Raw genomic sequence first — 16,519 nt, 5'->3', positions numbered from 1 at the left:
GCCTGCCTGAGACAGGCATCTCTCACCTGCCTCAGCACTCCTCTCCCTCCCCGCACTCTGAAGCCCAGGGCTGCTAAGACTCAAGACAGAGCTTGCAGCCGCCATGACTACAGAGGAACCCGCCTGCTGTCCTCTGATCAGCGGGCAGATATGCTGGTGCGGGACAGGTTCCTGCACGAAGGCAAGGACCGCATCTGCCTGAGTCATCAGAAACAGATGGAGCTTCGTCTGTTCACTGCTGTAGACCCAGCACTTTGGACAGTGCCCTCCACGCAGCAGACACTCATGTGTCCACTGAATGAACAGACCAGCCTCACATTCATCTGAGTCCACAGCGCACGGCACTGGGCCTAACCTAGCAGGTGCTTGATGAAAGTGGGAGGATGGTGGGAGAGCTTTGCGAGACCCTCACTTGAGCCCACTATTTCTGAGTGGAGAAAGCACCCAGCTTTGGTAGGTTCAAGGCCTGACACGGCTACTTACTCATCACGTGACCCTGAGCAGGGCCTTTCCTCCCCATGTGTTCAATAAGAGGGAGGGGCCAGCCAAAGCCCCAGACCCCTTCCAGCCCTGACTTTCCAGGAAGCACTTCCTGGTACCTCTCATCTCAAGGCTCCCACTGCCCTGCAGGCCACAGCTGCCTACACTGTCCTCAGGCAAAATCCTCTTCCGGGGCACAGGAGGGAAACACAGGTGCTGGGCAGCTGCTGGTCACGACACAGGTCAGCACCTGTGTTCACAGGCCCGAGCCCGACACCCACTGCTCTCTTCCAGCCCACACGCCCGACCCCTACATCACCCCCATATCACCTCTCATCTCGCCCAGCCCACAGACACTCACTGAGCACCTGCTACAGGCCAGCCCCTCGCAGTGAACAGGACAGAATGACCTTTGCCCACAGAGCTGGCCCTGGAGAGGCAGAGGAAAGTACACAAATAAGTGAAATATTTAAAGAGGGCAAACAGGCCACGGGCCCTTGAAGGAGGAGGTCAGGGAAGGCTTCTCTGGGGAAGGGAGACAGAATCCAGACCTGAAGGATGAAAGGACCCTAATTATGGAAAGATCAGAGGGAAGAGCACTCCAGGCAAAGGAACAGCAGCTGCAAGGGCTCTTGAGGCCAGGGGCTGGCAAACCACGGCCGTCTCTGTGGTTCCGTATTATCTGCGGCACCTTCTGCATTACGTGGGCAAAGCTGAGGCTGCCGCAGAGACCGTGGCCCACTATCTGACCTTTCACAGGTCAACTTGGCTGAGCCCGGGTTGGGTATTAGAGAACTAGAGAGAAGGTCAGGAGGCCAACAGACCAAGCGAGGGGGAGACTGACTCGGGGAGGGGGCAGGGTTGTGTGGGTCACAGTGACCTGTAGCCTGTGTCACGGCCTCTACTCTACCTGCCTCCACGCCACCCTGCCAACGGTTGCCAGGGCGATCGTCCTGAAACACATGCTCCTCTTCCGCTCAAAGAACCTGAACAGCCCCCAGGTGTTCCCAGGCCCGTCCCAAGGAACGCTGGCTTTGTGGGATGGACCTCAATAAAAGGGTTCCATGGTTACGGAAGTTTGAGAAGCTTGGCATCTCTCTCTTGGATGTTTTCATGCACACGCATTAGCACAAGAAAGGCTCTGGAAAGCTCCACAGGGAAGAAATCAGTTGAGTCTGCTTAATCCACTGTCCTTCAAACTTATTTGGCCACAGAAGCCCTTTTTCCCACAAAAATCTATTAACTTTAAAAAATACAGTATTCCATGGGCTAAAGGGCAAACGCCTCGGCTTGAGCCCAACCGCAGTAGGCTGCAGCCCTAGAGCCCGCTCCAGGGGACGTGCGTGGCCTGCACAGCCGTCTCTCCCGTCTCTCCCTGGACTTCTTCTTGCCTTCAGCACCCACGTGAGGGGGCAGCCGCGGCAGCACCAACGTTTACCACCATGACAGACACCCAGCCCGTGGGCTCGTCCAGCATCTCCTCCCGCTTTCTTTGTACGGAGCTCAGCTTTCGTCTGGGCGCAACCCCTCCCATCTCCTGCCCGCTCCAAGGGTGAGGACACACCCCTGGCCTGGCTCAGCATCCGGGCAGCCCACTCCCCGGCTCTGCAGTGACTGGTTCAGGGGAACAAGCAAGCCCAGGACTCAAGCCAAGCCGCTGGATTCCAGACTAGGATGGGACCGGCTCCCCTGGAGTTCATAACACTGGAGATGAGCCAACATTCAAGCCCAGGTCTTTCTGCCCAGTCCTGTGTTTCACCCCGAAGTTCCCCCCACCTTGGGCAGGAGCAGCCAAAGGCCAGTTCGGGATAAGTCATCCTTGGTTCCATCACAGGTGCCCACAGAAGATACCGGGAGGGCTGGACAGTGCCGCCCACAACTGCACATCCTACAGGGAAGCAGGGAAACTTCCCAGCAAAGGAGACCAGCCTGGACAGCCCATCATTTTGGATGGAAGGGGAGGACCAGGGGCAGGTGGCTGTTAGTTGTGAGCCCAGGGGTGGGGAGAGGGGGTGTACCTGCTCGCCGTGCTTTTCCTTCCAGCCGCGCTGGCTCCGTCAGCCTGCAGAAGAAACCCAAAGCACACGCATTAGCCAAGGGCGAAGACACAGATTCTACCCACTGCCCCTATGCCAGGCTGCTGCTCACACCATCCTTCCCTCAGACACACGGGTGGGCTGGTCCCGACCCCCTGCTCCTTTCCTCCAGGCTAGAAAAATCTGCTCCCGGTGGCAACAGGGAGCCAGCACACCCCCAGCCCAAATTGGCTTGGCCCTTTAAATCCAGATGAGCACCCACTGCCAACACAAACCCAGCAACCACAGAGCCCTGGGGACTCGGTGGAAAGTAAGTAACCAGCTAAATCGGAGATTGAATTGCACCATTTTTATTTTCAGCTGGGATTTCCAATAAAACAGTAGCCACAGATTTATTCCTACCAATCAAGGGGGAAAATCCTATTATGTTAAAATATTCTGTCCCCCAACCCTCTGAGCAGGGGAGGCATGAGAATGGCTGTTCTTAATCTCTTTATTTGGGGGTGGGGGGGGTGGGGGAATAAGGCTGGTCAAATGAAATTTCCAGAAATCATCAAATTCTGGTTCAGATGGAGACACTGAGGCCCTGGATGAGGAGGGCGTGGCCTGAAGTTTCACGAGGACTGAACAACAGATACTCGGGGTCCCTGACTAGCCAGGCTAGTGCTGGGGGGTCCTCGACGTGGAGGTTCCTGACATATGGGGAATGCCCAGGTTTCTCCACCACCCCTGGTTGAAGACGCATTCCCTGGCTTTCTTTTTTTCTTACTGTTCAAGTACGGTTGTCTCCATCCCCCCCCACTTTCCTCCCCCCACATTCCTTAGCTTTGTGAAAACATTTAGATAACCGTGATCCTAGCTCAAATAACGTGGGTTCAAAACCCTGGGGCACACGTTTGTTCCCAAATTCAGAATCCTTCTGATCTTAGCAAGGCGATGTTGGCACACGTGTCCTGTATGCAGACACCACCCTGGCGGGGTCTGGGGAGCCCCCAGCGCCCTAGCACACTGGTGTTTCCATAGAGAAACACAGGCAGTCAGCCGTACGTGCGATAAATGAAGGTGGCGAACAGCCTCGTTTCCCTTCGGTCAAGTTCTGCCACTTCAACAGTTACAAGAACTCTTTTTTGTTGTTGTTGTTGTTTCCAAGCTTTTCCAATTCCAGGACTGTGGATGAAGGATTGAGGACGTTAAAATAAACACAGCAAGCAGCTACCTTTTGACGAGTGCTCACGGGAAGTTGCAAACTGGCAAAACCAGATGGCGGACTTGGATCCAAAGAGTAAATATATCAAAATAAAGGGATTTCACCTCCCCCCCATTTCGGCTGCTCTTTAAAAACCAGTTAATCCGGCAACACACAGCCCCACGTCCCCACAGTCTGCTAGGGCTGATACACCTGGTTCTCCAGTCCCCACCCCTCCTTCCCGCCTGATCCCCTGTCCTCCAGCCTTGTCCTGTGGGCACCCAGACTCGCTCCCCCGAAGGCCTTCCCAGCAGGCGCTAGTGTAGAACATTAAATGCCTCGTATGTCATCCTCTCAGTAGGTTCCCTAACACATCCCATTTTATAGGTGAGGCACAGAGGGTCTGTAAGTCATTCATCCAACACCCCACAGCTACAAGCCCAGGTCTGGGCCACTCCAGCACCCACAGTCCTCAGCTCGGTGGTGTTTTATCTCCCGCCAAGATTCAGGAGGGCCAATCGGGAAAGGGAGTGAGCTCATCCCGCCCCTGTTGCCCACGCAAGGAAAACGGGAAGGGGAAGGACAAGTAGGGAGGTAGAGATGCAAGGCCTGGGTGGGAGAAATTAATGGCATGCCGCTGTATTATTTCAGTAGGAGAAACAAAGCAGAAAATGGTTTGCATATCATTTCATTGCGAGCAAAAGAACAGGATCAATTACAGCCCCTCTCCGACATCTTGCATTCCTCAAAACTTGTCTGGAGAGCGAGCGGGGAGACCGCGTTCTCCAGTCCACACGGTAAGAGGCCCAAGGGGTAGGGGGTAGAAACTCTGCCCCAGAGAGCCTAAAAACCTGTAAAATCCCAAATGACCTCTCACTTTCCAGACTTAACTCTGAGCACCTATCTCCAGTGTTTCACACATCACTGTAACGTAATCTTTTTTGTCCTTTTCCGTCCTTCATAACTGCATACAGAGCTGACCGGTGCAAGTACAGTGGTCATGGGACCGGGTGGGGAAGAAGATTCTCGGTTTTGGGTGCATCTGATCGTCCCCAGTTGTGTTTCCTTTTTATGATGTTTATGATACTGCTAGCAACACCCATTTGTTTTCCACACATTTCTATAAAATAAAGACAAAATGCTGAACATGTTCAAAGAGTTGCCCTAACAAATCCCTCGGCAGAGACTCAGGCACGGGCGGGAAGGAACCTCGGAGGAGGGGTGCTGAGAGGTGTCTGTCTCACCCCGGCGGGGTGCGAAACGTCCGTTTAGGAGCTGAGGGATGACGAGCACTAGAGGAGATGTGAAAGGCAGCACGCGTCAACGTCACAGCACCTGGACCTGAGTCTAGACCCACCGTAATGACAGGGGACCGCCACTCGGGCCCTCCCAGCCCCAGCGGAGGCCCACGGTGCTGAAGGCACCAGCTCTCAGTGGTGGAGATCCCTGAGGGGCCAGGCCGGCACAATGGGTGTCCTCACCAATGAACAGATCATAGCGGTTGACCACCACTGTCGGGATTCAGTTCTGCCGCCGACACAGCCATTTTCCTAGGCCCAAAGCAATTTCATGTGACCCAACCTGAACCACAAACTCGCCTTTACCCAGTGGAATCTCACGTGCTCTCAATTTGAGCGGAAGTGTAAGAGCACAGGGGTTAGAGTTGGGGAGTCTGCGCTGGAGTCCTGGTTCTGCCACTTTCTAGTTGTACGTTCCAAGGCAAGTCACTGACACTCGCCAGGCACACACTCAGTATCCACATCTGCAAAATGGCAACAGCAATCCCAGGACCTACCTCGTGGGGCTGGCCTGAGACTTAAACAAGATGAGTTAAATGCAGTAATGCATGTCCAAGTACTTTGCGTGGGCTCAGCTGTAATAATCATCATCATGAACAACCCTAGATACCGCTACAAAAGCCATCATGTACGGGCTCCAGGAAACTGAAGCACAGAGAAACCGAGTGACTTGGATAAGACTGCATAGGAGGTGGGCAAACAAGCAGCAGGGCTGGGCTGGACAGCACCAGGGGTCTTCCCCGCCTGTCTCCGGCCTGATCTGAACCCCATGCTGCAAGTCAGCACCTCACGAGTGTCCATCAGACCCTCCCTCAGCCCTGAGATCTTGTCCCATGGGCCAGCGACTACGACACTGAACACAGCAATGCAGGCAAAGTACTAAGCGCAGGCCAGGTATGCATAGTAATCGCTTAAGTAATGGAAACCCTCCTGCTGCTGCCACCACTGGGCCGTGCGCTCCTAGAGGGCAGGCAGCTTCCTGCCCGGGTTCTGCCTGGGTCTCACCTTAAGCCTTGGGCAAACTCCTTCCTTTCCCTGGACCTGCACCTCTGCATAAGCAGAAACAGGGTCAGGAGCATGACAGTTGAATCAGACCCTCTCCACCTTCTACCCTTCTACGTGGAGTTGGCCCAAACCCCTCCATGGCAAATGAAACGTGCTGGGGGGCAGGGGGCCACAAGAGGACAGACCCTCCTGCTCACCCTCACAGAGGCTGGAGGAAAGGTCTCCAAGCCCCCAGCTCACCATCAGAATACCTGCCCCCTTCCCTGGCCCCCTCCACTCCTCATACACCGGCTTCTCCATAGGATCCGAGCAAGGCTATTTTTGGGTTCATTGGGCCCTCCTCTTCCCTCCCAAATGAATGTTAAGTTGTTCTTTTCCATTCTCTTATTAAGGATTTTCTTGGAAAGAAAATATTATTTCAAACCCAGAAATTTTATTTCTAAATTTGTGCAAATGTAAGTTGTAATACATTAGCTGCATTTCACATTTTGTGCAAATGGCAGAAACAGGCAATTCGTGTGCTACGGGATGGGGGCTGGCCAACGATTTCGATAAAATAAACCCTTTTTTAATTTAAATGCTAATGCACTGAATTAAAATTTAATAACTGAGGAAATTGAAAAGCCGAGCAGGAATATTGGAAATAAATCCAAGCAGAAACAGCTGAAATTAAAAATTCTAGAGAGTGGGAGGATAGCAGCTAAGCTGTCTTATATGATTACATTTTTTTTTTCAGAATGAAGCAAAAAAAAAAAAATCCTATCTCTCGCTGGCTCTAGGGCAGTAAATCCACAGTGCTGTGATTTATTGCTCAATTTTCCTGAGGGAAAAAAGGCTTTCTTTCATGCTGAAATATTTCATAAATTTCAAGCCAGCATAAATTCTTAATTTAAAAGTTATGGAGGTCACATTTAGTGCACTGGTACGGTTCCAAAATCTTAAAGGAATAGCAGCGACCAAAAAAAAAAAAAGCAAAGAGGAGGGGTAGAATTTGCTTTTTTTTTTCTTTTGGTTTTAATTCACAAGTTAAAATTTCATTATTAAAGATTCCTCCTGGATGGATGAAACCCAAGCACGCGGGGAACTGGTGTGTGTTTGGAAATGTGCTGCAAAAGATGAAGAGATAAAGATTTAATTCAATTATAAAAAGGCATTTTTTTTTCTTTTAAGCCACTTGAGGAATTTCTGGTAAAAATTTCCTCCCTTCACTGCCCTGGAAGGGGGGAGGGTGGGGGAGGGTGGCCAATGTAATTGCTTCTCTTAGATCTCCAATCTTTTGTGCGCACTGATATATTCATTTGTTATACAGCTGTTCAGCGGCGGAAAGAATGCTGGGGCGCCCATAATTCTAAGCAAATCAATCAAAAATTAATGATTTGTCATGCTTGCACAATGGAGGAAAACAGCTCCTTGGGTCCTGGCTGCCTGATCTCAAAGAATGAAATTGCCTTTCTTCGATAAGAGAGCCGAGCCAGAGGTTCGGGGAGGCTGAGGTGCCACTGCAAATGTGGGGGCTCGGGGTCCCCCCCAAGCTCTGGGGAGATGGAGGGGACCAACATCTCAGAGGGGGCATCCCCAAGATGGCGCTGCGGCCGGTCAAGCCCAGGACCTGGCGCAGCACGTTTCCGTGGTGGTCTAATTAAGATCTTGCCTTTGCCCTCCCCCACTGAAACTCAAAAATTGCTTCCTCTCTGGAGACGCCAATGACTCCCCCTCCCCCACCAGACTGGACTGTCCCTGTTCACTGTTCTCCAACGCTGCTAACGCATCACCACCAGCGCCTCTCACCAACTCAACGGGACTGGGACCACGGTTCCTGGGGTGCCGGCCTCCCCCAGACTGTGTGCTCCTCCTGGGCAAAGCCCACAGTGCGCATGTGGCCAGGTCTCCAGCACCCAGCTCAGGGCCTGGCACAGAGCAAAGAGTCAGCAAACATGGTCAAGTCCATTAGTTATTACTTCTCAGGAAATACAGATAATGAGGTTGCTTAGATGAATGAACTGCATGCATTGGCCAATTCCACGGGGATGAAATAGAACAACTGATCTTAAGTAATCAATCACTCCTTTATTTATCCAACAGATATTTCCTTGAAAGCCTACTATGCGTCAAGCACTGTACTCAGCTTTGGGTGGACAACTTCAACCTCCAAAGTTCACTGTCTCTGGGGCTTCTCTCTGCCTTTGGAAGGGAAGAGTGAGTGTGAACCCAGGGAGAAGGGCAGCCCTCTGCGTGTTCAAATGCCCCTGGAGTCTTGTATCCTTTCTTACTATAATTTGCATGAACGCTACATTCACAAGGATCAAATGCACGTTACTTCATAACACATGTGTTTCATACATATATATGCATGTTAATTCGAACATATAAATTGTTTTAAATTACCAAATGATCCAAATGACCCTGTAGGGAGGTGGCTCGGCCCCGGCAGTGAGGAAAACGAGTCCCCTGACCTGGAGGCCGGAAGAGCCTCCACACCTGCTAGAAGCACCTGCCAGAGGACAGGCGGGCGGGCGATTGCGTCCAGAGCAACTCAAGCCTCATCTCCCCATCTCCTCCCTTTCCAAAAGCCAATGGATCTCCAAATTTAACTTGAACTTTTCCTCTTTCCGACTGAAGCACAAGACTCAAATCAGAAGAAAGTCATTTGCTCAGCGGACAAGTATTTACTGAGCTCCTTCTACGCACCAGACGTTGTCCCGGGCAGCTGGGATGCATCCCTGCCCTCACAGCCATTACACTCAAGTGGCAGACACAGAAATATCAGGTCTAACAAATTAATCAGTAAAGACATATGCATGCCAGAAAGTGCACTGTAGGGGAAAACTAGAGAAAGGCAGGAGGTAATCCGAAGGCTGGGGACAAGGGAGGAGTTGTAGGTGGCAGTCAAGTGATCAGAGCAGGTGCCACTGGGTGTCTGGGGAAGGAAATGGCCCGAGCAGAGACCCCAGGGTGGGAGTGAGTGAGGATGAGAGAAGCGGTACAGGAGGTCCGCCCAGGGCCTGCAGGCCTCTGGCAGGTTTTGGCAAAGGGATGTAATTTGACTTTCATTTTAAAAAGATCATTTCTGGTTGCTGAGCTGAGAACAGACCACGGGCAAGGGTGGAGGCCGGTGAGGAGGTTGCCGCAGCAGCCCAGGCAGAAGATGAGGGGGGCTGCGACTGGGGTGAGGAAGAGCTGGGTTCTGAACACACTGGCAAGCAGAACCGACAGGACTTGCCAATGAAGTGGACACGGAGGTGGAGAGAAAGAGTCAAGAAAGATTCCAAAAATCTTGTGCCTTAGCACCAAGAAAAATGGACTTGCATCTCTCTGGTGTATGAAAATATTAATCATCAGCACAGCTAGCACTTTCTTGATTACTGCACTGCGCTGGATCCTCCCAATAACCCCAAGAAGACACTAGAGTTTAACTCCCTCGGATCAAGAATTAACCAGAGAGACCCAGTTGGTCAACGGCTTGGCCGGAGTTCACATGTAGAGAAACACACCTTCACCTCTAGAACCAGGAAGTCCAATCCGGCCCTAAACAATGTAGGTGAACTGCCTTTCTATCGAGCACAAGCGGTCCCCGCTCTAATCCACCAGGTGCTCCTGAAACACACCTACTAAGGGTGACTGTGCCAGCAACAGCTTTGCAACTTATGAAGAAGATGCCATTCCCAAGAAATGCTATAGAACCCCTAAGTAGACCTTGCTTCTTACATCACATCCAGCGGCGTGTTTCTCCATGTGGTAGCTGGTTCTGAATTTTGTGTATTTTGCCTGCCCAAGTGAGCGCGGTTACTCAGAGACACTGACTGCCCCTGGGCTCCAGGCTTCAGGGGTGGTGGAAGCTGCCAGAGAAGCTCTTGGTTTAAAAAGAAAGAAAAAGAAAAAGGGAACGGACGGGTGATGCTGTTTTTCAACAGATATTTATGCAGTTCATAACAGCTGTGTGACACTGAGCAAGGCCTCTGGAGACTGACACTAAGCTGAATCAGACGTGGTTCCTTATTCATTCACCCAGATAGTACCTATTCAGTGCCTACAATGTGCCGGCCACCAGGGCCGCTACTGGGGACACAACAGCAACAAGAACAGCGAGGAAGGCAAGCAGTGACTGCTTCGTTACTGTGCACTACAGACTTATAGTTACGGACTGAGCTGTGTACTCTGCCAAGAGAAGCCTGAATGCCATCAGCACCTTTGACAACAGGACCTGATGACACCACAGGGTCAGAAGGGCTTCCCTAAGGGGATGGACGCTAGAACAGGGCATCCAGAGCTCCCCCATCAATGGGGGAGATGTAAAATCTAGACGCAGATGAAACCGACACACGCTGGGTGCTAGGGCGCAAGGAGAAGGGTATGTCTTGCTTTGTTGGGGGCACTGAGCCCCACAGGGCCGTGGACTTCTCTGAGGGCCTTCACCCCTGGAGGAAGGGACAAGACCCCCAACACGCCCAGGCTCACCAGAGAGTTCCTGCCCAGACCCCAGGCCGGAGCCCAGAGGCCCCAGGGATGCCACCACCGACTGGCCAAGGCTCCGACTACCAGGGGAAGCAACGGGAAAGGAACCACGTTTTCACTCCTCTTGGTTACGGCGACCTTCTGCCTCTTCCCAAGCCCTTGCTGTCTGGAGTCAAGTGTCAACAAATAAATCAGGCTTCCCAGGAATGAAACCAGCCCAGGCCTTGACTGTTTCCCGGAAGTTTCCTGGTACTGGGAGGTTCTTCTCCTCCCTCTGGTGGGCAGCCAGGCAGACTGGAGCAGGACCTTCATGCTGACATTATCACCATCATCACTGTCTTTGTCACCACGGTCAACAGCTACTAATTACTGAGCCCCTGAAAACCATGCTAGGCAGGAGCTTCTGCTTCATTCCCAGGCTCCCTGGCCACCACAGCACGCGCACCTCTGAAAGCAACTGCTGGCTGCAGGAGGGAGGGAGGAAGCCCAACGTGAAAGCCACTGTCACCTTCCAAAGAAGAAGTGATGACGGTCTGGAGGCGGCCGTGGAGAAGAGCCAGCTCCAGGACTGACGGCTGCTGGGAGTGACAAGGATCACCTGAGACAGAGGGTGGGGAGTACCCAGGGTGAAGCTGGTACACAGCAGTCACCAATCAATGGAAGGTTTAAAAAGTCAATTCAACGGCTGCAGTGCAGCGTGCAGGGGGGCCTGGTCTCCTCTGGGCACAGCCCCGGGCACCTGGGAGGGACAGAAGGAAAAGGTGAATCCACCTCCACACCCGGGGAGTCCTGGCCTCAGGGAGGGGGGGCAGCAGCCTCCCCTGGGCTGCCCTGCAAGACTCAGCACCCACACCACAAGCCTTGCTCTCACCCCAGAGCGCCGATGGCTGCCACCATGGCTGGAGCCCACGGTCCGCCTGGACCTGCAGGGTCTGCGACGTTCCCGGTTGTTTCACATGTGCAGACTCTACGTGCCTGGCTGGGCTGGGCCACAAAGGGGCCTAAGGCTGCGTCAGAACATGCGAGGTTGTTCCTGTGGCTCAGCAAGGGTTTGGGCTTGTTGTTTTTTTTTTTATAACTTTTTATACTGAAATAATTTTACATCTATAGAAGAGTGGCAGAGAAACAACAAGCAGTTTTCTTCCACCCTGCACCCCACATGAAGGGCTTCAGGCAGGGGAGAAACGTAATCAGAATTCTGTCTGCAAAGGGGCTGCCAGAGGGGGCAGTGTGGAGGCATTGGGACTCGTTAGGGGGCTGAGGCTGGTGTCCAGGGAGTGTCAGCTGAGACCCGGTCTCCCTCCCCAGGACAGGCAGGCAGAAAGCCCTCAGGCTCCAAGACTAAACCATGCAAAAGGACCTAAAAAGTAGGAACGGAGGTCACTGGGAGTCAGGAGGGTCAAAGGCCCCAACTCTTGCTATGGGCCTTCGGGCAAGTGACGTCTCACGGCCCCAGTTCCCTCCTCTGAGAAATGGGGGTGATGCCAGTGCCCACCACAGAGCCTGCTGTGAGGACCGAGCTCATCGGGCACCTGCTTAGCGCAGGGTCCTTCACCCACGCAGTGTCCGCTCGGACTATTAATCCAGCGTAAGAGGCTCCAGGTGGGGGTAATACTGGCAATCCCGGAGTGCCCAGCATCTACTGGTCACCTCCTGTACGCCAGGCCTGGGCTTGGGCACCACAGGCATCATCGCAACCCCCCGAAGTGGCAGGGACCGCCCCCAGCCCCACTGTCCGTACGGGAACCTAGAGGCTTGCAGGGGGCAGGGGCCAGCTGGGAAGAGGCTCAGACGCTCTGATTCCGAGTCCATGTTCTCAGATCTATGTGTGCTGCTTCCAGGGCCCAGCAGGGGTGACCTTGGCCAGGGACTGTCCCTGTCTCTAGGAGTGGACACGCTCCTTTGGGTGCGTGAATGCTGATCTGTTTGTTTTCTTTAAAAAAAAAAAAGAAAAGAAAAATGCCCCAGTTCTTCACAGTCACACAGTTAATCTCTCAATTTACAAAAGAGCAAGTCATGTGACTGAATTCCACAAAAATTCTCTCTCCAGGTTTATGATTTTACAGAAAACTCCAGGGAAAACCGCCTGGAGCGAGTTAAAACCAGATCAGCCATAAACCATGTCCTGGTACAGCCCCACCAAGCCAAGACTCAGATTACTCATTAAATACATGATAAATATTCGCCTCAGATCAGCAGGAAGTGGGGGGGGGGGGGCGGTGCTAAAAAAAGAAGGGAAACTTTTTTTTGCTCCATGGGGGAAAAAACCCTATTATAAATAGGTTTATAGAGTTTTACAAGCTCCAAATTAGTGAACCCAGAACTGGGGGACAGTATTCTTAAAAGTCACCCACCCCCTTAGGTATTTTTAAGTAAGGGGGTGAGGGGGAAAAGCTGCTGCTCAAACCTCTTCAAGGGACGGAGTGAGGGGCTCCTCTGACCTGGCCGAGGTGACGCCGCAGTGTCGGGACAGCCTCCGGGGAAGACCAGCAGCCCCCCGGCCAGGAGACCCCTTCCCCTGACTGCTGGCAGAGGCCACCTCTGGCCCTCCATCTGTCCTTCTGTCCAAGGAGGCTGCTAGACCGACAGCCCCTCAGAAACCTTCCACCTGGGACACGTGGAGTCGGGCAGACCTGAGTTCAAGTTCTGTCTGGGCCACTCGGAGCTCAGTGGCTTGGCTCAAGTCCAATCACCTTTCTCAGGTGAAATGAGAGAAAAGCCCGCAAAACCACAGCACTCAGGTGGATGAAAAGGCTGAAAGTCCATCACGTTCTTGGTTAGTGCCTATGACACTCCAAGAGCCACAGATCTGAGTGGTATCACAATCACATGGACGGTGGTGAGTCAAATTAACCCATTCAAGAACCAGCCGGATACCTTGGTCCCCCCAGCAGGATGCACTGGAGCAGAACCTGGGATGGGGCTGGCCGGGTTCAAACCCTGCCTCCACGACTGACAACTGATGTGCCCTGTGACTCGGGGGAGATTCACTTAAGCCTCTGACTGTTTCCTCGCCTATGGAATGGGGATAATAACAGTACGCACCTCACAAGGTTACTTAGGATTAAATTAGTTAACAGATGGAAAGCTCTCAAAATAATGCTTGGCACATGGTGAAGCCACTATAAAAATTACCATTTATTAAACTTTTGCTATATTTTTTACCTACCTTCAGGCAAGTGCCTATTTTATTCTGAGCCGCAGTGTCCCTAGCAAAAAAAAAAAAAAAAAACGAAGGATGTGGACCAGATGGACCCTGAGGACCCTCCAAGTTCAGAAACCTGTCGATTCCGCTGTGTCTGTCTGTGCTCATGCTGTCCCCCTGCCGGGACTGCGGCTGGATCCCAGGCCCTGCTCCAGAAAGGCTTCCCCGAACCCAGGGACAACCTCCTTCATGTCCAAGGGTGTGGCAGTGAGGACACCACCTGCGAGCACCGCTGCTCTCTGCAGCCTTGCTCCCAACCCAACTGCAAGTTCAAGAAGCAGGGCCAGCTCTTTGTGAACAGCTCCTCAGTGGCTCCATAGCACCCAGGGCTGTGCTGCATATGAAAGGGGCTTCACAAAGGCCAACTAGTTGAAAACTTAAAGGAACAACAGCCTGAAAGAACCATGGTGGCAAATGAGGTCTAGGAAATGTCTCGTCCAAGAACCGCACACAGGTTTTATTTTCAATGCCCATTCTAATCAAGAGGCTGCTTGAGACAATGTGCTGAGGACTCTGGGGCCACATCAGGGCTAAGCTAGGAAAAGTGCTGGGATTGATTATTGATGTCTGCAGTGAGCACTGTAAAGGTAAAGCTGGGGATGGCAGCGTGCTAGCCCCCTCTAATCTAGTCCAATGTCCCCCTCTTACAGATAGAGACACTGAGGTCTCCTGACCCCCACAGCACTCTCTTTCTGGTCACTGCATGCTCCTTTGCAAAAAACATTCCTTAGGAAGGAGGAGCTGTGGCCTTTTAAAATTCAGAGCAAAGAGATCTCCAAGGAGAGAGAAGACCAGAGACAAATACACACAGAAGAAAACTTAAGTATAAAACATGGGGCTCACTTTGGTTTGAAAGAGAAATTATTATGGAAGGGCAAAGTAGATGTTCTAAAAAGGATTTTTTTTTCGTTTTTAAAAAAGAAAACTCTGCCACACATGCCCAAAGCAGAAATCTTACAAATTCCTATTGCAAAATAACTCCTGGTCAGCCAACCACAATCTCTATAAATACATCACAAGATCAACAGCCCAGGCAAGTGGGGGAAGGGGGTGAATGACTGCATGAATTTTTAAAAAATCAAAATAGTTCTTCTCGCAGCTGGAAAGGAAGGAGTCACCCATTTTCCTACAAAATAAAAGGCCCATGAAGAAAAGAAAGACTGTAATTCTACACATCCCAATGGGTACCTGCTGAGAAATCTAGACAGCCAGACTATTCTGAAATTATTTTATAATTCTGTTTTCTTTTCAGGGGGAAAAAAATCTGGTACTCTGAATTTATCAGGGCATTCTCGATTTTACCAGGGCTTCCCTGGAACTACTCAGGCCGGGAACAGCCAAATGTCCTAAGGGGCCTGACATGGGTGGTACGTCCTACCCAGTCTGCATCAGAAAAATAGAAGCCACTCTAGGTCTTTAAAACGAGGCAGTTTAATAGAGGGATGTGAGCACACAGGTGAGGAATGGGCTGAGAAGTCAAACAGGGAACAGAAAGACAACCAAGGATTCGCATAGGAGGAAGCTGCCACTGCCACCTACTAGGCCTGGGAGGGGAAGGGAAGAAGAGATGGTGTTACCAGAAGCTGGAGCTGCTCAGCAAGGGCTGCCCAAGGGGAATGGATCACAGAGGGGCTGGAGCAACCCAGAACATCATGAAAGAGCCACAGAATGAGAGGGGAGAAATACCCTGGGCTTTCCCCTTCTTCCCACCTTCCAATAGGCCTACTGTGCATCCTTCTGCCTCAACCATTCAGAGTCCAGAGAACAAGGGCACCTGGGAAATGCAGTTCCCTGTAATACAGAACACAGGAGGGGAAAGCAGGGGTGGGGCCGAGTGAGGTCAGACCCACAGGGGACCACCTCAGATCAGGAAAGCCTCAGAGAGCTGCACCCACTCGATGGCAGTGTCCTGCACAGCTCACCGAGGTATCCGCCTGAGTCCGGCTTCCCCTTGTGGACTGGAACTTCCTCAGAGGCATCTCACCTTCTTCCACACTGCCCAGTAGAACGACAGCTCGGCCGAAAGAGCCCTGACAGTCTGAGAAATGGAAGCCTGGCCAACCCGCCCGTCTCCCAACACATGGGATGCTTGGATGGCCCGCCAGCTTATTTTTACTTCCAGCCTTTGCAGGAACTCATCATGTGGAAGGCCGGTTGCCCCTAAGCCGTCACTCAGAAGACCTGAGCTCCCCATGGCTCCTGTAGAAGCACCTCCCAACCTCGTCTGGAACACTGTGTTCATCAGGACCAGGCGCAGAGGCTCTGTGGTGCAAAGGCCTGATGCCAGCTGGGCCGGCTGCGGGGAGAGCACTCCTAGGGCCCCAGAACTTCCCACCTTCAGAGCCATAACTCCAGATTTACGCCAGAGCTTTACGGCACTGTTTTATGAGCCGTACCATAAAAGACAAGAGCGTTCATGTCCCACAAGGCATAGCCTCAACCCTGTAAACGTCTTTGTCCCAGCTGTGGTGGAAGGCTTGGTTTCGAACTACGTTTTGCAAAGAAAGAAAGGGCGCTTTCCCTTCCCTGAAGGCTCCATGCCCCTCCCCCAAGCCATATGGCCCATCTCCTCCCCCTCCCTGTTTTCTTAAAGCACTTATTGCTTGGACCATTCAAATGGTATTGATCAACCAGCTGGTACACTCTGTCATCTTTTTATGACCTGTCTTCCCAGCTGGACCATACATCTTCCTCAGGAGTGAGGGGGGGGGGGGGCGGGCATGCCTCTGGATTCCCCAGTGCCCACCACATGGCCCAGCACACTGAGAGCATCTACACATTATCCTTAAAGGGGAAGATGACCCTGGTTCCCAGAGCTGAGCATAAGGTGAGGTAGGAATAACACATTCTACTAATG

At 52.2% G+C, this 16,519-nt stretch overlaps 1 protein-coding gene across 14 annotated transcripts in view; it reads right to left on the bottom strand.

Moving 5' to 3' along the window:
• The window catches only part of ZNF618 (zinc finger protein 618), a 167,086-nt gene that overhangs the window by 68,901 nt on the left and 81,666 nt on the right, over nt 1–16,519 (bottom strand). For all 14 annotated transcript variants that reach the window (XM_028533021.2, XM_036022098.1, XM_036022097.1 and 11 more), the window contains exon 2: nt 2,499–2,542. In XM_028533021.2, the coding sequence (XP_028388822.2) occupies nt 2,499–2,542 (44 nt within the window). The remainder of the gene's footprint in view (nt 1–2,498; nt 2,543–16,519) is intronic.

Source organism: Phyllostomus discolor, chromosome 3, assembly GCF_004126475.2.
Source record: "Phyllostomus discolor isolate MPI-MPIP mPhyDis1 chromosome 3, mPhyDis1.pri.v3, whole genome shotgun sequence".
NCBI classification, from domain to species: Eukaryota; Metazoa; Chordata; class Mammalia; order Chiroptera; family Phyllostomidae; genus Phyllostomus; species Phyllostomus discolor.
This window is presented reverse-complemented; position numbering and strand designations above follow the sequence as displayed.